Source organism: Ruditapes philippinarum, unplaced genomic scaffold, assembly GCF_026571515.1.
Source record: "Ruditapes philippinarum isolate M1 unplaced genomic scaffold, ASM2657151v2 ctg1237_1_1_1_1, whole genome shotgun sequence".
Classification (NCBI taxonomy): Eukaryota; Metazoa; Mollusca; class Bivalvia; order Venerida; family Veneridae; genus Ruditapes; species Ruditapes philippinarum.
This window is the reverse complement of record NW_026856058.1, coordinates 76,988-100,689: the sequence shown is the minus strand read 5'-3', so window position 1 is coordinate 100,689 and position 23,702 is coordinate 76,988. Positions and strand designations below refer to the sequence as shown.

Genomic DNA, 23,702 nt, shown 5'->3' with positions numbered 1-23,702 from the left:
ACTGATGGCTAACAAGTTAGTATAACCTTTTTTTTTTAGAATAAAAAGAATGGACAACGTGATGAATGTTCACGTTTCTCAACGCACTTTCTTGTAATTAAATAACTTTACCACTTATTACATAAAAACTATAGTAAGCATTTTAAACAGATCGATACATTATGTATAATAACTGAAGGCTGAAAAAAAACGGATATAGATCACTTGACATCACTTTTCTTGGTATAGGACTGTAAACAAATACATGTAAGAGAATTTATGTAAGCGGTCGGGTGGCTCAGTGGGTAGAACTGCGGATCGGTATTTGGAGGATCGCGGTGACATATGGATATGCAAATAACTTAATATTTACGTATATTTCACTTATTTATCACACAAATATAAGTTTCAACATATTATTATATAATTTGGTGGTCTTATATTTCTTTACTCGATTGCAGTACCGAAACAGCTCCAACAATATATCTCGTAGTTGAGTGTTACAAGTATGTATTATTCTAGTTTAATAACGTAGATAAAGTCATCGTTTTCGCAACCAACAATTAATTGCCTGTTTTCGTTATCAAAACAGAGAGACCAAGGTATTCCTGTTACTGTTAACAAAACTCTGTTTTGCATATAGTTCGCACTTGATATTTGATGGATGTTTTTGGAACTTTTCCCACATACATAAATATTTCCTTCCTTGTCTACCGCAATGTCTGTTATGTCAGCTATTATGTTTCCTTTATAGCTCTTGAAATACCATTTCTCTTTCAAAACACTTGGATTGTCTTTATCTGTCTCAACGCAACGCAATTTCATATTTTCAGATACCAAGAAGGCATTTGTTGTACTTGTCATCATGCGAATTCTTCCTGGATCATCTAAAACCATTTTCAGCGATGTCTTATTTCTAAAATCTTTAAGGGTTTGTAATATTTTCCCAGCATTCATGCTACGTATTTGTATCTCAATTTGATCACGATCACTATTTTTTGGAGTGGCTTTTTCTTCATCAGAAAACAAAATAATGACACGACCATCATTACCAGTCATGCTTTCGATGCTGAGTGGATAAAGTTTGCAAGGAAATTCTCCATAGTTATACATAGCATCATCGCCAATCTGATATTTCTTTACATATTTAACGCCATCAACGAGTACGCCTAACCAATTTCCTGAATATTGACACACATCTATTGGTTTTCCGGTAAGTTCTTTCTGCAACCGTATAGACAAATCCTTATTCAAAACTGTAATTAGTTTGTTGGAATTGTCTGCCAAGACAATTGTCCCATCGGACAAAATAACCATGCTAGTAATAGAACATTTCTCTGTCGATTGGCTTGTTTGTATATCATACATGATTCTACGTTTACTGACCGAGCTTTGCATAAACGATTTACTCTGTAAATATTCTCCAACATTGACCGTTTTCTCCCCTAACTCGTCGCTAGAAAGCTCTATGACAGTTTCCTTGCCTGAAACTACTTTTTCCTGACAATCTTCGTCGTCTCGACCCTTTACGACACGAACAGATCCTAGCGAAGCTATTTCTTCAAAACTCTTATTCCGGTCAAACTTTAGACTTACAGCTGGTTTTGCTTCCTGTTTAGTAGTTTCATCTTTATATCCTTTTATATCTTTTTCTACTTTCTCGCAAATTAAGTTTACTTCAGTCGTGTTACCATAACTTAATCCGACATCAAGCAGTAGTTTTTGTTGTAATATTTTCTCCTCTACCTCCTTGCACTTGTAAATATCTTTTTCTATCTCTTTAAGTGTTTTTGTTACAATATCATCTGTCTCGGTCATATATTTTTCATCAAGTTTCATTAATTGTTCCTGTATAAGTTTTATATATTCTGACCTCTCTGCATGAATACAAGAACTGTTGATTCGGAGTTGTTTGATATTCTCCTCTTTAGCATTCCGGACCGAGACAATCATTTCATAAACTGATTGCAGCGTATTTGGCAGTGTTGTGTGGGTATCTGTCTCAGCAATGGTCTTATCTTGGGTTATCAGATTTGAAATCTCTATAACTTCCTCACATTTTCTATGACTAACAACCAAACATTTAGTACAAATGAATTTCTCGTGTGTTTTACATTTGTAGGAAACATCCATCTCGGGATGATCGGGACAGGATGCTAACGATTTCATCATCTTAAACAATGTTGGATCATCTGGTATGTCTGTCTCAATTATAACTTTGTGGTTTCTAGTAGCTTTACTTCTTCTATGATCTCGTGCACAGCTTTTGCAAAGATATTCAACGCAAACAACACAAAATGAGTTTGCAGTTTCTTTAACATCATCAAAAAGACAAGGATCACATAGTCGTTTCTTGTCTTTGTTTTTTTCAAGCGAGTCGCCACATGCATTTTCATTGTTTTTGTCATTACACGTAGTAACTTTATCTTCAACAGTAAACTCGAAAGTCGGTACATCGTCTGACTGACGTTTTACTTGCATATTTCCGTCTTGTTTTTCTCCGCTATCATCTGTGTTTGCCACGATTATTAAATCCGTATTTGTACTAGTATATCCACTGGATGAAAGTTTTTGTTCCCTTTTCGAGTCTTGTTTGTGTGACCCTATTTCTATGTTTTCGTTTTCCCCTTCATTCTTTTCGGTAGCCAATTTCACAGACATTTGATCAGTTAACTCCTGACATGTAGTCATGTCCGCCATATTAAGTTTAATACACAAAATTTGCGCTGTTTATCTGATTATAAAGCATGTGACAGAGATAACGAATGATAATTTTGCATATGACAACAGGACGATAATTCATGATAACACCATTTGAAAAACTGATACTCTTTAAGTTAGCTAATACAATATTTAGGTATTTCGATTAATCAATACTTGCGCTAGATTTACACTAAGGACAATTATTATGTTGTTGGTTTTAATTTTCTTTATTCGGCCAAAAGCCGTCTGATTTCACCTTTTCTTCCGCTAAAATTACAGTAAAGAAATGAATAAAGGCAAAATTTTCATCGGTCATTTTAATACTAATAGCCTATTCGATTGATACTTTAGAAAAAGCTTCCGTTATAGGTAGAGGTCTGTTTGATTGCGTGATGGCAAGAAAAGTTGTAAAAAGTCAGAATAAATATAAAAACGCATTAACGTTTACTTGTTCGATATTTTCTTGATGTTTCTAACAGCTTTTTAATAAATATATATAATTAAATAAGACAGATCGCCTTTTTGATACTTTTGCGTTCGATTGGGTTTCTCTTCTAAGCTGTTCTAGTCATTATATTCTCTTCTCGAACCGGGCATAAGACGATTGAAACGAACTTTTGACTAATTTACAGTTGCAAAAATATTCTCCGTGGAATTAGTGTACAGTCTCTACTAAATCTTTGTTTTATTATAAATTCCTATTCAAATCAAATTCCTTTTTGATTAAAATCAAATAATTAAAGTAATATTGTTTAAATCTAAGATGACAATCAATGGGGAAAAACATCGCGGGTAAAAATGAACTGAAATAAAACTATTGAGGACGAATGAAATGTTCTGTTAGCATGGTTAGTAGTAGCTTATCCTATGCAACTTAACAAGTTTGACTTCGGCCGAGTTTCTGTTAACCCATTACTTCATATACACGCCTTTTAACGCCTTTTCACCCCCCCCCTTTTTGTTGTCTCAAATTATGAAAAAATGCCTTATTTAGGCCCCAAACACTTGTTTTTGTTTGAGAAATGTTGTTAAAAAAGTGACCTCTTTTTCGGCGCGGCCCCCCAACCAAAAGATACATCAGGGGGTTGCCAGAAGGGGGATGTGCCCCCTTCTGTTTGGGGGGGGGGGTTGAAGGGGGGCGGAGTCCCCCTCATCGCCAAGAAAATTTTGGACTTGTGAGAGGCTGTAAATGACCCCAGATTGATCATAAGGTAACGTGTAACCAACGCTGAAAAGCATTTGACTCTATCTCAATCCATTGAGAAGTTGCAGCACTTTGAAATCAATTTTGATGGAAAAAATCAACGCAAAATAGTGATTTTTGGCAATTTTGAGATGTCCCCTCGTTGCCATGGTAACAGAAAATTTAAGCCTGAGCATGTTGTTGCAAGGGCAATGGTCCAGTCAACATTTGTGCCAAGTTTGATTAGTGTTGAAGCAGTTTTTATAGTATTATAGCAATTTGAACTTGTAACGGGAGACTTTTCAATGAAAACAGCCATTTTTCACAAAATGCTCATGAAGTAATGGGTTAATGAAAAAAATAAAAAAATCTACAAAACAACAATTTTTCTTCAAATTTATATGACAGACCATGTTTAAACATGAAAAAACGCGATTAAGGGTAATTTCAAGTATTTTCATCATTTTCTGTTAACCCATTACTTCATATACACGCCTTTTAACGCCTTTTTCACCCCCCCCTTTTTTGTGTCTCAAATTATGAAAAAATGCCTTATTTAGGCCCCCAAACACTTGTTTTTGTTTGAGAAATGTTGTTAAAAAAAGTGACCTCTTTTTCGGCGCGGCCCCCCCCAACCAAAAGATACATCAGGGGGTTGCCAGAAGGGGGATGTGCCCCCTTCTGTTTGGGGGTTTTGAAGGGGAGCGGAGTCCCCCTCATCGCCAAGAAAATTTTGGACTTGTGAGAGGCTGTAAATGACCCCAGATTGATCATAAGGTAACGTGTAACCAACGCTGAAAAGCATTTGACTCTATCTCAATCCATTGAGAAGTTGCAGCACTTTGAAATCAATTTTGATGGAAAAAATCAACGCAAAATAGTGATTTTTGGCAATTTTGAGATGTCCCCTCGTTGCCATGGTAACAGAAAATTTAAGCCTGAGCATGTTGTTGCAAGTGCAATGGTCCAGTCAACATTTGTGCCAAGTTTGATTAGTGTTGAAGCAGTTTTTATAGTATTATAGCAATTTGAACTTGTAACGGGAGACTTTTCAATGAAAACAGCCATTTTTCACAAAATGCTCATGAAGTAATGGGTTAATGAAAAAAATAAAAAAATCTACAAAACAACAATTTTTCTTCAAATTTATATGACAGACCATGTTTAAACATGAAAAAACGCGATTAAGGGTAATTTCAAGTATTTTCATCATTTTCTGTTAACCCATTACTTCATATACACGCCTTTTAACGCCTTTTTCACCCCCCCCCCTTTTTTGTTGTCTCAAATTATGAAAAAATGCCTTATTTAGGCCCCAAACACTTGTTTTTGTTTGAGAAATGTTGTTAAAAAATGTGACCTCTTTTTCGGCGCGGCCCCCCCAACCAAAAGATACATCAGGGGGTTGCCAGAAGGGGGATGTGCCCCCTTCTGTTTGGGGGGGTTTGAAGGGGAGCGGAGTCCCCCTCATCGCCAAGAAAATTTTGGACTTGTGAGAGGCTGTAAATGACCCCAGATTGATCATAAGGTAACGTGTAACCAACGCTGAAAAGCATTTGCCTCTATCTCAATCCATTGAGAAGTTGCAGCACTTTGAAATCAATTTTGATGGAAAAAATCAACGCAAAATAGTGATTTTTTGGCAATTTTGAGATGTCCCCTCGTTGCCATGGTAACAGAAAATATAAGCCTGAGCATGTTGTTGCAAGTGTAATGGTCCAGTCAACATTTGTGCCAAGTTTGATTAGTGTTGAAGCAGTTTTTATAGTATTATAGCAATTTGAACTTGTAACGGGAGACTTTTCAATGAAAACAGCCATTTTTCACAAAATGCTCATGAAGTAATGGGTTAATGAAAAAAATAAAAAAATCTACAAAACAACAATTTTTCTTCAAATTTATATGACAGACCATGTTTAAACATGAAAAAACGCGATTAAGGGTAATTTCAAGTATTTTCATCATTTTCTGTTAACCCATTACTTCATATACACGCCTTTTAACGCCTTTTTCACCCCCCCTTTTTTTGTTGTCTCAAATTATGAAAAAATGCCTTATTTAGGCCCCAAACACTTGTTTTTGTTTGAGAAATGTTGTTAAAAAAAGTGACCTCTTTTTCGGCGCGGCCCCCCAACCAAAAGATACATCAGGGGGTTGCCAGAAGGGGGATGTGCCCCCTTCTGTTTGGGGGGGGGGTATGAAGGGGGGCGGAGTCCCCCTCATCGCCAAGAAAATTTTGAACTTGTGAGAGGCTGTAAATGACCCCAGATTGATCATAAGGTAACGTGTAACCAACGCTGAAAAGCATTTGACTCTATCTCAATCCATTGAGAAGTTGCAGCACTTTGAAATCAATTTTGATGGAAAAAATCAACGCAAAATAGTGATTTTTGGCAATTTTGAGATGTCCCCTCGTTGCCATGGTAACAGAAAATTTAAGCCTGAGCATGTTGTTGCAATGGTCCAGTCAACATTTGTGCCAAGTTTGATTAGTGTTGAAGCAGTTTTTATAGTATTATAGCAATTTGAACTTGTAACGGGAGACTTTTCAATGAAAACAGCCATTTTTCACAAAATGCTCATGAAGTAATGGGTTAAAGATACTTCTTGTTTTTCTTTCTTTTTATATCAACACATACTGATTTATGTTTCCTAGCCAAGATTTCGACAGTACTAAAAAAATCTAAATTAATGAAGCTTGTAATCCGTAAAGTAAGGCCCATCTTAAAATCTGTATCATGTAGGATTGCAAAATATGTCTTACGTTAAAAACTTAAGACGTTCTGGTTTAGATTGTTTGCTGTGCTTGCAATCGTTATTGATATTTAATAAGTTTAAAAATAACAGTATCGTTTGTTGCTCTGTAAGATTCGAAACAATTAACTTATCAACATCTGATTCGTACAAAATCTATTCTTGCTTTAAACTAATTAAAAACATATTGTATGTGAGTATAAAACTATTAACAAAACACATGTTTCATGAAAATGACTTTATTATTAACAACAACTTGCTTGCATACATTATGAATACATGAATGTATAACATTAGTTAAAAAGTGTGATAATTATCATGATGTCTTCTATAAGGTCCGTGTTTCATCTATTTAATCGTAAAATAGTAATTATTATTTATTTAATTTCGTTCAGTACCGTTTCTATACACCTGGAAATAACCATGGTCATACTACATCAGCGCAGGTCATAGAACGCAACATATACTCTGATTCTTATAATACACCAAAATGTATGGAGCCATTACGGATCTTATCAAAAATGTCACCAGAACCTTATTTCAAATGCAAAGAACTTTATACTCCAATATGATATCATTTAAGCGTTGTATATTTGTATAATTCAACGCTCTGTTGTGGGCACTTTTATTTTTGAAAATGCCGATAAGCGTTCGAAAAACTGTATAAACATAAACATTTGTCAACAGTTTGGGAAATTTCCTTTCATAATCGTTTACTATGATAAAAGAAAGCCCTTACCTACGAGAAGAATGTAAGATTATCATAAAGTTGAAACAATCTTGAAAACTGTACAGGTCGTAGGCGGAATAGGCAAAATTGAAAAACCGCAAAATTTTAGGGCCGATTTCATGCTCAATAATAATTGGAATAAATGATATAAAATAATGTCAAAGATGGTTAATGCTTAAAACTTTAAGATGAGTATGAATTTTACTTTTTCCCCAAAAGGACTTCTTATTATATGAGGACACATTCACATAATGAGTTCATTATCGACTTTGTATATGTATTGTGTGTAGTGCGTAAACATTCAAATCTTTTAGTGTTTTAGGTCATGTCACGACGTACAAATCATTATTATGGTTCCTTTAATTGTTGTTTTCTATTGTGTTTATTTTAAAGAGGATACCTTACGCATTAATATTAAGTACGGACGTATAATCAGTATCATTAAACTAGCCGGAATTTGTTTTATAAATCTGATAACTTGCTGTCGTCATTACATTCTACCTATGTAAGGTGATTCAAAGTGTATCGTTTGGTAAATTATTATTGATATAATGTCGTCCGACACTGTTTCAATTCACCTAAAATAGCCATAGTAACGTCACTGCTGCGCATTTCATTGAACTCATAAGCATTGACCTGGTTTCGTAAAATGGCAAATATTTTGAAAATATTCTAAAGTATGTTTTTGACGTCAACTCATTTTCATTTGACTGCCAATTTTCATGATTATACTATGATAAGACTTGCAAACATGTGATTTTTATTTATTAAAGAAAAATTGATATTTACAATATTATAGCTTATCAGCTTATTGGATATAGCATATACAGTCATTACAGCCTATTTTAAGAATTGAACAAATAAAGCAAATTGATTGTACAGACTTGTGTATGTTTGTAATGTGAGTATGATGGAAAATCATTTATCTTGATTTTGAAATCTAACTGATTTAAACTGTCAACATGATGATTTATTTTAATTGATGTAATAAAGTTTCTTCACGTGATAGAAATACAATCTTGCACTATCTAAATACTAATATCTTCTTCAATCAATCGCAGTTTATTATAAGCTATTAAGAGTTGTACATGTATTTGCTATTTTTCTTGCCTTGTCTTTTGCGATATTACCGTCGATTATTTATGTCCAGGAACCTCACAAATATCTGCTTGGCTTACGCACGTTGAACCTTTTGTGTCTTCCACAGCATTACTGCTGAAATTCAAGTTAACTTCAACACCATGTACGACTGGAGTTTGTAGACCACTCTCGCGAATCATTTCTATCTTTCCAAGGGAAGACATTTGTTTTAATGCCAGAAAGGTTTCACTTGGTTTAAAATTCAGATTGCTTGCCTTTTTGTTGCTAAGCACATTAATGTTTTCTTTTAACTGTTTTGTTTTCTTTCTCACAGCATCGTTAACAACTTCTGTCCAAACAGAATTGCCCGTTTGCAAAACCTTTTTAATAAATTCTTCGTTCAAATTTAATTCTTTTTCATGTGCTTTGCATTCATCAATGTCACTTTCTAACACATCTTTTTCTTTTGAAACAAGATTTTCAATTTCATTTTCTAAATCCTTATTTAGGCTGTCAAACGTATTTATAATAAGATCTCTTTCTTGCTTTAGTGCGGTTTGTTTATCGAGGAGCATTTTAATGATTTCTTCTTTGCATTCTCTCGCACACACTGTTGCCGCATGAACTTCTTTTAATTCATCCGTCACGTTATTTACAGATCCATCTGAAATTTCACTCCCTAACTCTCTAACATCGCAATTTATATGATTTGAAAAATGACACTTTCGACACACGAACTTCACGTGATCTTTACATTCTATTAAAACTTCTTCCTCTGGGTGTTCTGAACAAGAAACCATCGATTTTATTGACTTTAAAACAACTAAATCATTATTAGTACCCTCTTGTATAATATGGTTTCGCGAAGCTTTATTTTTACGATGATCGCGAACACAGTCAGAGCACAAAGATTCAGCACAATTCATACAGAAAGCCCCAGCTTCTTTTTCAACTCCATCAACTTTGCACGTCATACACATGCTACAGTCATTGTCTGCTTCTTTGCTACTGCTTCCTCCCATTCTTCAACAATCTGTAAAAAACATTATTGTTATATATATCATAATATTGTTCGTTTGTAATTGAGGCCTAATAACAATCAACTAAAGCTTCATTAATTATTGATATCTTAATAGTTTTTATATTTTTGATTTCTTTATATTGATTGCACTTAAAAGAACATGTTACTTGAATATTATTATGTATATGATGATGTACAAATAAGAAATAAAAGCTCTCTTCTGGTCTGTAACGTCGCTTTTCATTGGATTATCGTCACGTTCATATTATTAGTTATAAAAATTATTGACAGGTTATATGACCATATATAAACTGTTGTTTGCGATATGACCTGTTAATAATCTTTATAACTAATAATATACAAGGCGGCTTCATTTTTTAAAAGAAAAATCTCTTTTTTTCTCTGCTGTATTATAAATTCGTTATAAATTTTCATTTCAATGTAAACGTTTGTTTGCAATATAACATTTCCCTAGCGTTTCGGGTTATATATACAAACAACCATTTATAAAGGGCCAAATAACCTTTCAAACATCTTCTTAACTAATAATCAACACGTACTTTGCGTGTTTTCATAACTGATAATTATTTCAATGTCAAGTACATCCGGTATTCCGACACCTATTATGAATAAATAATTTGAGCATGATTTTATAAAATTAACACAAATTGAAATACACGTACATATGCATATATCCTTACGACACTCACAAGCTAGTACACAAATATTCACTTTCAAGATAACGTGGTTTTAGTCTGACTTGTTTGCTTAAGATACACTCCTTTCTGCTCTAAAAAGTCATAAGAGATAAAAAAGTTGAAATTTATCATATCTCTTTTTTTCCGAAATTCAGAAATTTTCTCCATTTAAAACCTCACTTTAGTGTCCTCTTTTTTACTTGCATTATTCAGTTCTACTATTTTAAAGTTTTGAATAGCCTGATATCCAATTGAAATAACGGAGATTGATTATTACAGAGAATGAGATACTTATATGTATAGAGAATTATTCAAAAATGAAAACAAGACCTTTTTGAGAATGTGTGTGATGTGATTACTAAAAGACAACGGTTTGTTAATACAATTTTGAAGACACATTGAACAAGAAATGTAGATTATGGATTTTCAATATCTCTGTAGTTAATTTTGAGAATTGAGTAGAAATGGTATAAGCATGCGAGTTCATTAAGAGTTTTGTTTTTAAGAAATTAAACACTATAAATATATAAACATAATTCTAAAGCAAGGGAGGGAAATCAGGGAGATGAGAACACTTGAATAGTTTCAATGTAATGAGTTACTTCTCTTTCATATGAAGTATACGGAAAATAGTAAAATCAATATAATTGTTCCCAGCATTATAAAACAGTTTTCATAATTCATAAATTCACTCAAGCAGCATGCATTCTGACTCATGCAAATTTCGAAAATGTATTTAAAAGTAAAATATAGTGAAGTGAACACAGATATTTATTTACACATTTCCTAACAGTCGACAAGGGGTCAAATTATCCAGAAATAGCCCAAGGCATACTGCGTTAGTAACGCGCTAGAAATATGGCGATGAGTACTGAAAAATCAGTCATTAATTGCACACACCATGTTGATTATTACTTGAATGTTGAATCTTTTAACATCGATTTTTAAAACATTAATACTTTTTTTAAAAGTTCAATATTCTTGAAACATTTTGGCTGATCGTGATGCCGCTTTAAGTAGAGATACTGTCATATTTTTATGTACTTGCAATATGTTGAATGGCACAAAAATATATCAGATCAGATCAAAATATATCACGAAATTATTGTATAGCTTACTTTGGGCTTGCGGTAATTGAACGGCAGACATGCAACAAAGAAAAACATAGCTAAAACAGACTTGTGTAACGTGGTTTACTTCTTTTTCACATGATATATCATCACCTTTTATCTACAGAATTTACATTATTTGAGCCGCGTCACGACAAAACCAACATAGTGCGTTTGCGACCAGCATGGATCCAGACCAGCCTGCGCATCCGCGCAGTCTGATCAGGATCCATGCTGTTCGCTATTAGTTTCTCTACTTGTAATAGGGTTTGAAAGCGAACAGCATGGATCCTGATCAGACTGCGTGGATGAGCAGGCTTGTCTTGATCCATGCTGGTCGCAAACGCACTATGTTGGTTTTGTCGTGACGCGGCTCATTTTGATGCCTGTCAATCGCCGTTTGTTTTCAGCCGAGAATTACCTGTGCATATGTAAACAGGGCACAGTAGATTTCGCAGAGGGTACCGATCAAAGAGGGTACCGATATGAATACGCACCGGTAAGGCTATGATTTGCACAATCGGAACACCTCAACAATTATTTATTATAATCTCGGCGCTACCACGGGTTGAAATTTGTACTACCATGTAGATCTATCTTCATATAAACAAAAACAGAAGGTGTAATATTCTTGAAAAATCTGTCTTCAAAATCAATTAAAGTACGTCCACTGTTAACAAAATATAACCAAATCCAAAATGTCGTCAACAGGCATACAGTTTCTAAAAAATCTAATAGTATATAAATAATGTACTTTTTACTTGTATATATATCAAGTTACCTACCGGCTCTTTTGTTAAAAGCGGTCTAGTAAATCACTTACCGACCGCTTAACAGGTCTGCAAATTTATACCGACCTGTTTTTTTCTATTGTTATCTATACTATAGAAAATATGTGAAGTCGAGAATCTCGTGCATTACACAATGTTCACCGTAAACGCAGAAATTTTGAAAAAATTAAGCTGAATTGTGCAAATTTATATGGGTAATGACTACTTCGAATAGGAAAAAGGGTCGATATATATTTTAAAGTACATTTCATCAAATTAATTGAAATAAATTAGCGCATACGGCTGTAAGGACCCTCATAACATATATTCAAGATTATTTCGCACAATCCTGCATTATTTTAACAATTTGCATTATGGGATATATACGACGATTATATTATTGAAGCATATCGAATCAAAGTCAACTTCTGCATCTTTCTTTCCCAAACTATTACTTTCAGTGAAAGTATAGTTCATCTTAAGTATAAGACTTGTTTTTCTCATTTTTTCCCAGTTTTTTTTTACATTACAATTTGGATTTTGTAACCAGTTCTAGACCGCGTGCTTACATGCGTCTTATAAAACATATGAATAACGGATGATGCTAATTAAGAATACAACGAAAAAAAAAATCCAAACATGAATGAAATTCTAAGAATCAGCTATCATAAAAAAAACAACGACAACAACAAACCCAAATAATATGACGGTAAATCTACATGTATTACTAATATTTATTCATAAAACCATGTCTTTTACTTTCCTTTGAAAAAATCGTATATTTTAATTATATTAGAAATAGCCTGATCATCTATTTACCATGAAATTTATTATATATAAAGATAAAGTGTTCCGTTTTATGAGTAGAAAACTTTTTTTTATCTTCCTCAATATTTGTATATATTATTAATATGTTATGTATTCATATATCAAAATAATGATCTTACCTTTGCCTACTCGACAAGTTCTGTCAACTCAACAAGTACATTACCTGACCTTATTACATAATGAAACCCCACGAAAAACACGAGAATATTCAAATTACACCTGATTTGTTAACGAATGAATTACAAGAGCGTAGCGGATGGTTTTTTTGCATGGCTTTGGAATGCTTTCTTAAACATGATTAAGTACATAAATAATATGTTTCTTGTGAGTAATGTTAATAAATACTGAGTTAAAAACTGATGTATAGATAGAAAAACAAAAGAGCATGTAGGTAAGATAGTTACCGCACTCGGAATAGGTCTGCATAGTATTTACCTACCGGCTCCTTTGTTAAAAGCGGTCTAGTAAATCACTTACCGACCGGTTAACAGGTCTGCAAATAGATACCGACCGGTCATTGTTCTATTGTTCTCTATACAATAGAAAATATGTGAAGTCGAGAAACTCGTGCATTACAGTACACAATATTTACCGTAAAATAACGCCGAATTGTGGGGGAGGGGGAGATAATGATGACCACTTTGAATAGGGAAAAGGGTCAATATATACTTTTAAGATTAATCGAAATAAATTAGCGCTTACGGCTGTAAGTACTCTCATAACTTATATTCCAGATTATTTGTGAGAAAAACGAACTGGCTACTGTTCTGGCGTTGAAGTTTTGTGTTTCGCCGATATTAATGAGTATAACAACGCACAATAAGCCTTTCTTTAAAGTTTGCTTTTCGGTATACCTAACACATTTGCTGAACTACATAGCTTCATAAGATACTAGTTTTCGGTATTTATTTCCACAACTATGTCTGAATTTGCACAATCCTGCATTATTTTAACAATTCTGCATTATAGGATAAATACGACGATTATATTATTGGTGCATATCGAATCAAAGTCAACTTCTGCATCTTTCTTTCCCAAAATATTACTTTCAGTGAGAGTATAGTTCATCTTTAGTATAAGACCGTTTTTCTCATTTTTTCCCAGTTATTTTTACATTACAATTTGGATGTTGTATACCAGTACCAAGACAAGAATACGACTTGCGCTTCCATTCTAGATCGCGTGCTTACATGCGGTCTTATAACGGATAATGCTAATTAAGAAAATTCTTCCTAACATGCATGGATGAAATTCTAAGAACATTTAAAATCAGCCATCATAAAAAACAACAACAACAAAACCCAACTTACATAACGGTGTAACTATATGTATTACTAATATTTATTCATAGAACCCCGTCTTTTACTTTCCTTTGAAAAAATCGTATACATTTGTATTTTTATTATATAAGAAATAGCCAGATCATCTATTTACCATGAAAATTATTATATATAAAGATAAAGTGTTCCGTTTTTTGTTTTTATGATTAGAAAACATTTTTATCTTCCTCAGTATTTGTTTATATCATTTATATGTTATGTATTCATATATCAAAATAATGATCTTACCTTTCCCTACTCGACAAGTTCTGTTTTCATTTTCTGTGACTCAACTCAACAAGTACATTACCTGACCTTATTACATAATGAAACCCCACGATAATCACGAAAATATTCAAATAACACCTGATTTTTGTGAACGAATGAATTACAAGAGCGTAGCGGATGGTATCTTTGCTTGGCTTTGGAATGCTTTTTTAAACATGATAAAGTACATAAGTAATATGTTTCTTGTGAGTAATATTAATAAATACTGAGCTAAAAAATGATGTATGGATAGAAAAACAAAAGAGCATGTAGGTAAGATAGTTACCGCACTCGGAATAGGTCTGCATAGTATTTACAGACCCGGTAGCCTTTAAAAACCTCGATCGCTACGCTCTCTCGGTCTTCAAATCGCCACCCGGGTCTGTAAATACTATGCAGACCTATTCCTCGTACGGTAACTATTACTTACAGACCCGGTGGCATTTTAAAAACCTCGATCCCTACGCTCTCTCGGTCTTCAAATCGCCACCCGGGTCTGTAAATACTATGCAGACCTATTCCTCGTACGGTAACTATTACTTATTGCATTCAAGTTAACTTAGTTAACCTGTACACAATATAACAAATACCATACTATTTGTTTACATGCCTAGGTTAGACACATTTTCATGTCCGAGGTAATTCTCCGAAGATTGGCGGCTAGAGCCGAAGAACTTTGCAAGTGAGATTTTCATGGTATATTATAACGCATGTGTAACGCATGTGTATGTACATGGGATTTCCTCAATATAAATTTTGTACTCTTTAGAGATACTGATAATTGCGCAGACACGGGTCCTGGATTTTAACCAGTGGCGTTTGCACATTTTCTGATTTTACTTGTTTTCCAGATGTCGTGAGTTTAATTTTTGTTGATTTTCTCTAGTATGTGCGTAATTTCAGTAGAAATTAATAAAACGTAAGCATATATGCAAATCATACAAGCAAAGTCCTGGGGGTATCATGATCACCTGCCTCACCTTATGCCTACTGGTTCCGCGCAAAATTGAACAGCAGGTATCAATATTAAATAAATAGATACATGAATACAATAGATGCATGTTCAGAGTAAATCATAGTTATGACAGGTTTCAAATTATTAAAATATAGAAACTAAAATAGAAAAACGCAGTTCATCAGTATTTTTAATCACACTGAGTCCAAATGTAGACAGATTAATATGTTTAAAATGAAATAACTATTTTCTTCTTGAATTATACTTTGAGAATATATTATTAAGTAGTGCTACGGGATCTTGTCAAAAATGTCACCAGAACCTAATTTCAAACTCAAAGAACTTTATACTCCAATTTGACATCATTCAAGCGTTGGATATATCATTTCCCCCTTTTCCCTTGCAAAAGGACTTCTCATGATACGAGGAAACATTCACATAATGAGTCAATCGGTATCGACTTTGTACATGTATTGTGTGTAGCGTTAAACATTCAAAACTTTGAGTTTGTTTACACCAACGCTAATGACGTTTTCACAACGTACAACTCATTATTATGGTTCCTTTTATACTGCTTCCTTAGATACATGTATGCATGTGCTAGTAATTTGTTTAATTGTTATATATTTTGTTTATTTGTAAAGCGGATACCTTACTCATTAAGACTAAGTTTATATTACGGACGTATAATAACCCGGAATTTGTTTTATAAGTCTGATAATTCCTATGCTGTCGTCACTATATTCATACCTGTGTAAGGTGATTCAAAGAGTGTCGTTTGGTAAAATATTATTTATTTATTGTCGCCTAAGACAATTTCAGTTCACCTACAATAATCAAAGTAACGTCATTGCTGCGCATTTCATAAGACTCATAGGCATTGACCTTGTTTCGGTAAAATGGCAAATATTTTGAAAATATTTTTTTTGACTTCAACTCTACAGCTGGGCCATTTCCATTTGACTGCCATTTCGTGATTATACTATGATAAGACTTGCAAACATATGATTATTATTTATCAAACGAAAATTGATATTTACAAAATTATAGCTTATCAGCTAATTGAATATAGCATATGATCATACATTATGATTTGAATACTTTCATTTCAGTCATTACAGTCTATCTTAATATCTGAACAAATAAAGCAAAGTGATTGAAACTATGTTTAGGACAGACTTGTGTATGTTTGTAATGTGAGTATGATGGAAAATCATTTATCTTAATTTTGAAAATATTACTGATTTAAACTGTCAGCATGATGATTTATTTTAATTGATGTAATAAAGTTTCTTCATATGACAGAAATACAATCTTGCACTATCTGAACACCGATATGTTCTTCAATCAATCGCAGTTTATTATAAGCTATTAAGCGTTGTACATTTATTTGCTATTTTTCTTGCCTTGTCTTTTGCGATATGACCGTCGATTTTTATGTCCAGGAACTTCACAAATATCTGTTTGGCTTACGCACGTTGAACCTTTTGTGTCTTCCACAGCATCACTGCTGAAATTCAAGTTAACTTCAACATCATGTACGACTGGAGTTTGTAGACCACTCTCGCGAATCATTTCTATCTTTCCAAGAGAAGACATTTGTTTCAATGCCAGAAAGGTTTCACTTGGTTTAAAATTCAGATTGCTGGCCTTTTTATTGCTTAGCACATTTATGTTTTCTTTTAACTGTTTTGTTTTCTTTCTCACAGCATCGTTAACAACTTCAGTCCAAACAGAATTGCCCGTTTGCAAAACCTTTTGAATAAATTCTTTGTTCAAATTTAATTCTTTTTCATGGGCTTTGCATTCATCAATGTCACTTTCTAACACATCTTTTTCTTTTAAAACAAGATTTTCAATTTCATTTTCTAAATCCTTATTTAGGCTGTCAAACGTATTTATAATAAGATCTCTTTCTTGCTTTAGTGCGTTTTGTTTATCGAGGAGCATTTTAATTTTTTCTTCTTTGCATTCTCTCGCACACACTGTTGCCGCATGAACTTCTTTTAATTCATCCGTCACGTTATTTACAGATCCATCTGAAATTTCACTCCCTAACTCTCTAACATTGCAATTTATATGATTAGCAAAATGACACTTTCGACACATGAACTTCACGTGATCTTTACATTCTATTAAAACTTCTTCCTCTGGGTGTTCTGAACAAGAAACCATCGATTTTATAGACTTTAAAACAACTAAATCATTATAAGTACCCTCTTGTATAATATGGTTTCGCGAAGCTTTATTTTTACGATGATCACGAACACAGTCTGTGCACAAAGATTCAGCACAATTCATACAGAAAGCCCCAGCTTCTTTTTCAACTCCATCAACTTTGCACGTCATACACCTGCTACTGTCATTGTCTGCTTCTTTGCTACTGCTTCCTCCCATTGTTCAATAGTCTGTAAAAAATATTATTGTTTTATATATCATAATATTGTACGTTTGTAATTGAGGCTTAATAACAATCAACTAAAGCTTCATTAATAATTGATATCTTTATAGTTGTTATATAATTGATTTCTTTATATTGATTGCACTTAAAAGAACATGTTACTTGAATATTATTATGTATATGATGATGTACTATGTACATATAAGAAATAAAAGCTCTATTCTGTTCTGCAACGTCGCTTTTCATTTGATAATCGTCACGTTTATATTATTAGTTATAAAAATTATTGACAGGTTATAAGGCTATTTATCACATAAACCGCGGCGCAGGAGTGTAATAAATCCATTCAATAAAAACGATATTACACTAGTGTAATAACACTTTGACGTGACGTCATTTGCGCAGCGTCAAAGTGCGCTACTGTAAGCGTTACACTATAGACGCGTCATTGAAAAAAATACTCATTTTAACAGTGTACTGTTCTTCTTTTAAATATGTGATTAAAAGAATATTATATTCGTGTAGATTCAATACTAAATTTATTGAACTCGTTGAATAAAACAATATTATGCTCGCCAGAGGCTCGCATAATATAATTTTATTCAACTCGTTCAATAAATTTAGCATGAAACTACACTCATTCAATATCCCCTATATATAAACGATTGTTTGCGATATGATCTGTCAATAATCTTTATAACTAATAATATACACGGCGGCTGTCAGTCTCTTTTTTTTCTCTGCTGTATTATAAATTCGTTATAAATTTTCATGACAGAATGATTGGTCAATGTAAACGTTTGTTTGCACTATAACCTTTTCCTAGCGTTTCGGGTTATATATACAAACAACCATTTATAAAGGGCCAAATAACCTGTCAAAAATCTTCTTAACTAATAATCAACACGTACAGTCGAGACTGCCTTAACGACCCCCTGAATTAGACGACTCCCTGTCATATGCGACGCTATTTTTTGCCCCCGACGCAATTTACTATTAATTTAGACTGAATTAAGCGACTCCCTGTCTTACGCGACAAACGACTATGAAATCCGGGTCCCGATCCGCTTTTCAGACTGTTTTTACCGACTTTGAGACGCTCCCCAGAAAATTTATACACGAAAGAGTTATCGTTCGTTATCTCGCGCGATGTTATTTGTGACGAGATTCAATTTGTTTACAAAACATGGCGGCTGAAAAAAGCAAAAAAAGAATCGTTTTAACACTTGAACAGCGTGTTAAGGCCCTAGAAATGCTGGATCGGGGTAAACCAGTGTACAAAATTGCAAGGACTTCGGTGTTGGCAAAACGCAAATTCAAAATTTACGCAAAAGGAAGTTGGAAGTTTTATCTGACTTTGAAAACAATGTTCCCAGTGAAACAAAGAGACGTCAATATCTCACAGGAAATGTGGAAGTTAACACATTAACTTATGAATGGTTTAAAGATGTTGTTAATAGGAGAGTAAACATCACAGGGCCATTAATACAGGAGCAGGCCCTCAATTTTGCAGCAAAACAAGGAAATACGTCATTCAAGGCCTCGAAAGAGAGTTTCATTAAGAGACATAGTATTTCATTTGGGTCTATGAGTGGTGAGAGGGGCGATGTAAAGCAGTCAACAATTTCTGAATGGACAGAAAAATTACCTACATTATGTGCAAACTATAAACCAGAAAATATTTTCAATATGGATGAAACGGGTTTATTTTTTCGTGACAGTGGACGTAAGACTTATCGATTAAAAGGTGATGATTGCGCTGGAGGGAAAAGATCAAAGGAGCGAATAACAGTGGCTTTGTGCTCTAGTTTGACCGGCGAGAAGATTAAGCCTCTTGTTATTGGTAAATCTCGTAACCCGAGGTGTTTTGGTAGAATGGACGTGAAAAGTTTGCCAGTTGATTATTTTTTTAATAAAAAAGCGTGGATGAACAGTTACATTTATGAAGAATTCCTGAAGTCACTAAACAGAAAAATGAAAAGTCAAAACAGAAACATTTTACTAATTGTCGACAACGCACCTTCACACCCCAAGGTCAACTCGAGTAATATCAAAGTACAGTTTTTGCCGGCCAATACAACGTCTGTCACACAACCAATGGATCAGGGGATAATCCAGACAGTAAAACTCAAGTTCAGAAAACGTCAGGTAGGTTGTTTTTTCCGACATGAAAAATCACACACACATTATTTGAAGGCTAGGAAATCAATTTTAATTCTGCATGTAATAATTTCCTTTTTTGATTTGCAATAGAAATCTGCTTTTAATGTATAATGCTAGTGTTGATGTCAGGTGGATAATTACTTTTGTCTTATTGTCAAATTTAATCTGCTTTTCTGTAAGGCAGCATACTTTTAAGGTATCAACATGCGTTTTAACACATTTTTCTTTGTACATTTCAGTTACAACATATGATACGCGGTATGGAGCAACATCCAGCTATGCAGGGCAGTGAGCTTCTTAAACAAATAACAATCTTAGATGCAATTTACTTGCTCAGCAATTCATGGTCAGAAGTCGAGGGAAGCACAATTGTAAAATGTTTTTTAAAAGCTGGATTCAGTTTTGATTGTGATTATACAAATAGTTCGGGCAGTGCTCTTTCTGTTACTGGTGTTGATGCCAATGACGATGAGGATGATGATGATGATGTCCCGTTAGCAGTAATGCAAATGTCACACGAGCTTTTTGGGTGCGATTATGAAGACCTCATCAGAATTGATGAAGAATTGTTAACATGCGAAATACAAAATTCAAACTGGGATGCACCAATTGAAACTTTACTTTCACAATTTATGCCAGAAAATTGTGCTTTCTCTGCCGGCATTGATGGTGATGATGATGACAGTGATGACAATGATAATGATTCATCAGTAAATGTACCGACTTACTCTGAGGCTTGTGACTATTTTAATAAACTTAAAACCTTTGCGGTCAGTTTAGGAAATCAGACACTGGTTGATAACATTGTCAAATTTGATGATGAGCTGTGCAACGAGATCTTGAACAAACCGAAACAAACACAGATTACTGATTTCTTTGAAAAGAGAACAGTGTAATTTAATATTTTAAGTCACCATGAGATATGCATTTAGTATGAATTTTAATTAGTGTTACCAAGAGACAATAATTTTAATATGAATTTTAAGACAATGCATTTAATATAATTTTTATTAGTGTATAGATAGCTGAACTTTATCCAGTGATACATTTTATTTTTTTAACTCCCTTTAACTGTCCTTTTTAATGATCTTAAAGTAAACAGGTAACATTTTAATGTTTTCAATGGTTTTATTGTTTTATCAAATAACACTGTACTGTATTTTTAATGTTTTATCTTTTTAAATGCAATAAAAGAAATAGTTTATAGCCAATTATCACTCTTATCTTAATGCCATGTATGTATTTCAATGAAATAAGTCAATACTTAGCTATACATGTACATATCCATGTACATTTTTAAACCAATGTTGGCAAATTTGGCAAGACTGTTTTAAGAGACTCCCTGTCATATGTGACCTTTTTTCTTGTTTCCCAAAGTAGGTCTCTTAAAACAGTCTAGACTGTACTTTGGGTGTTTTCATAACAGATAATTATTTCAATGTCAAGTACATCCGGTATTCCGACACCTTTAATGAATAAATAATTTGAGAATGATTTTATAAAATTAACACAAACTGAAATACACGTACATATGCATATATCCTTACGACACTCACAAGCTAGTACACAAATATTCACTTTCAAGATAACATGGTTTTAGTCTGACTTGTTTGCTTAAGATACACTCCTTTATGCTCTAAAATGTCATAGGAGATAAAAAAGTTGAAATTTATCATATCTCTTTTTTCCGAAATTCAGAAATTTTCTCCATTTACAACCTCACTTTAGTGTCCTCTTATTTATTTGCATTATTCAGTTCTACTATTTTAAAGTTTTGAATAGCCTGATATCCAATTGAAATAACGGAGTTGATTATTACAGAGAATGAGATACTTATATGTATAGAGAAATATTCAAAAATGAAAATAATACCTATTTGAGAATGTGTGTGATGTGATTACTAAAAGACAACGGTTTGTTAATACAATTTTGAAGACACATTGAACAAGAAATGTAGATTATGGATTTTCAATATCTCTGTAGTTAATTTTGAGAATTGTGTAGAAATGGTATAAGCATGCGAGTTTATTGAAAGTTTTGTTTTTAAGAAATTAAACACTTTAAATATATAAACATAATTTTAAAATAAGTGAGGGAAATCAGGTGAAAGTTTGAATAGTTTCAGTGTAATGAGTTACTGCCCTTTCATATGAAATATACGGAAAATGGTAAAATCAATGACATTTAATTGTTCCCAGCATTATAAAACAGTTTTCATAATTCATAAATTCACTTAAGCAGCATGCATTCTGATTCATGCAAATTTCGAAAACGTATTTAAAAGTAAAATATGGTGAAGTGAACACAGATATTTATTTACACATTCCTTAACAGTCGACAAGGGTCAAATTATCCAGAAATAGCCCAAGGCATACTGCGTTAGTAACGCGCTAGACATATGGCGATGAGTACTGAAAAATCAGTCATTAATTGCACACACCATGTTGATTATTACTTGACTGTTGAATCTTTTTACATCGATTCTTAAAACATTAATACTTTTTTAAAAGTTTAATATTCTTGAAACATTTTGGCTGATCGTGATGCCGCTTTAAGTAGAGATACTGTCATATTTTTATGTACTTGCAATATGTTGAATGGCACAAAAATATATCAGATCAGATCAAAATATATCATGAAATTATTGTATAGCTTACTTTGGGCTTGCGGTAATTGAACGGAAGACATGCAACAAAGAAATACATAGCTAAAACAGACTTGTGTAACGTGGTATACTTCTTTTTCACATGATATATCATCACCTTTTATCTACAGAATGAACATTATTTGAGCCGCGTCACGTCAAAACCAACATAGTGCGTTTGCGACCAGCATGGATCCAGACCAGCCTGCGCATCCGCGCAGTCTGATCAGGATCCATGCTGTTCGCTATTAGTTTCTCTACTTGTAATAGGGTTTGAAAGCGAACAGCATGGATCCTGATCAGACAGATAAAGATAAAGTGTTCCGTTTTATGAGTAGAAAACTTTTTTTATCTTCCTCAATATTTGTATATATTATTAATATGTTATGTATTCATATATCAAAATAATGATCTTACCTTTGCCTACTCGACAAGTTCTGTCAACTCAACAAGTATATTACCTGACCTTATTACATAATGAAACCCCACGAAAAACACGAGAATATTCAAATTACACGAATGAATTACAAGAGCGTAGCATGGCTTTGAAATGCTTTCTTAAACATGATAAAGTACATAAATAATATGTTTCTTGTGAGTAATATTAATAAATACTGAGTTAAGAACTGATGTATAGATAGAAAAACAAAAGAGCTTGTAGGTCAGTTAGTTACCGCACTCGGAATAGGTCTGTATAGTATTTACAGACCCGGTGGCCTTTTAAAAACCTCGATCGCTACGCTCTCTCGGTCTTCAAATCGCCATCCGGGTCTGTAAATACTATGCAGATCTATTCCTCGTACGGTAACTACTTACCTACCGGCTCCTTTGTTAAACGCGGTCTAGTAAATCGTTTACCGACCGCTTAACAGGTCTGCAAATAGATACCGACCTCTTATTGTTCTATTGTTCTATATATCCAAAAGAAAATATGTGAAACTCGTGCATTTAAGATTAAGCATTACATAATAATCCCCGTATACGTATATCCAATGACACTGAAATGTTGAAATAATGCAGGAATTATGCAAAAAATAACTCTGAATTGTGCAAATAAGGGTGGGGGAATAGGACCGATATATAAAAATTAAAGTACAT

At 33.5% G+C, this 23,702-nt stretch overlaps 3 protein-coding genes across 5 annotated transcripts; 1 reads left to right on the top strand and 2 right to left on the bottom strand.

Moving 5' to 3' along the window:
- Nucleotides 1-219: 219 nt before the first annotated feature.
- Nucleotides 220-9,458, bottom strand: LOC132745274 (uncharacterized). The gene is made up of 2 exons (XM_060734148.1): nt 8,491-9,458; nt 220-2,705 (listed from the first exon to the last, which is right to left on the bottom strand). Exons 1-2 carry the CDS (start codon nt 9,449-9,451, stop codon nt 493-495), a joined length of 3,174 nt encoding a protein of 1,057 aa, XP_060590131.1. The 5' UTR covers nt 9,452-9,458; the 3' UTR covers nt 220-492.
- A 6,236-nt stretch (nt 9,459-15,694) lies between these two features.
- Nucleotides 15,695-23,070, bottom strand: LOC132745276 (E3 ubiquitin-protein ligase TRIM33-like). 3 transcript variants are annotated; one of them, XR_009627818.1, is made up of 3 exons: nt 23,022-23,070; nt 16,391-17,804; nt 15,695-16,359 (listed from the first exon to the last, which is right to left on the bottom strand). XR_009627818.1 is itself a non-coding variant. In XM_060734150.1 (2 exons), the coding sequence occupies exon 2, from the start codon at nt 17,791-17,793 to the stop codon at nt 16,783-16,785; it is 1,011 nt and encodes a 336-aa protein (XP_060590133.1). In that variant the 5' UTR covers nt 17,794-17,804; nt 21,490-21,616; the 3' UTR covers nt 15,695-16,782. The 3 variants fall into 3 exon arrangements, 1 of the variants encoding a protein (XP_060590133.1); XR_009627817.1 differs by lacking the exon at nt 23,022-23,070 and adding an exon at nt 21,490-21,616; XM_060734150.1 differs by lacking the exon at nt 23,022-23,070 and adding an exon at nt 21,490-21,616 and having other exon boundaries at nt 15,695-17,804.
- LOC132745277 (uncharacterized) lies at nt 20,109-21,364 on the top strand. Its single transcript, XM_060734152.1, has one exon. The coding sequence runs from the start codon at nt 20,209-20,211 to the stop codon at nt 20,854-20,856; it is 648 nt and encodes a 215-aa protein (XP_060590135.1). The 5' UTR covers nt 20,109-20,208; the 3' UTR covers nt 20,857-21,364.
- Nucleotides 23,071-23,702: the final 632 nt, after the last annotated feature.

What these genes read in the sequence shown, in the direction of transcription:
- LOC132745274 (XM_060734148.1), bottom strand. Translation starts at nt 9,451, where the DNA reads ATGGGAGGAAGCAGTAGCAAAGAAGCAGACAATGACTGTAGCATGTGT. An exon ending in TTGTGAGGTTCCTGGACATA is followed by an intron (nt 2,706 to 8,490) that starts AATAATCGACGG and finishes TCAGATAAACAG; the next exon opens with CGCAAATTTTGTGTATTAAA.
- LOC132745277 (XM_060734152.1), top strand. Translation starts at nt 20,209, where the DNA reads ATGATACGCGGTATGGAGCAACATCCAGCTATGCAGGGCAGTGAGCTT.
- LOC132745276 (XM_060734150.1), bottom strand. Translation starts at nt 17,793, where the DNA reads ATGGGAGGAAGCAGTAGCAAAGAAGCAGACAATGACAGTAGCAGGTGT.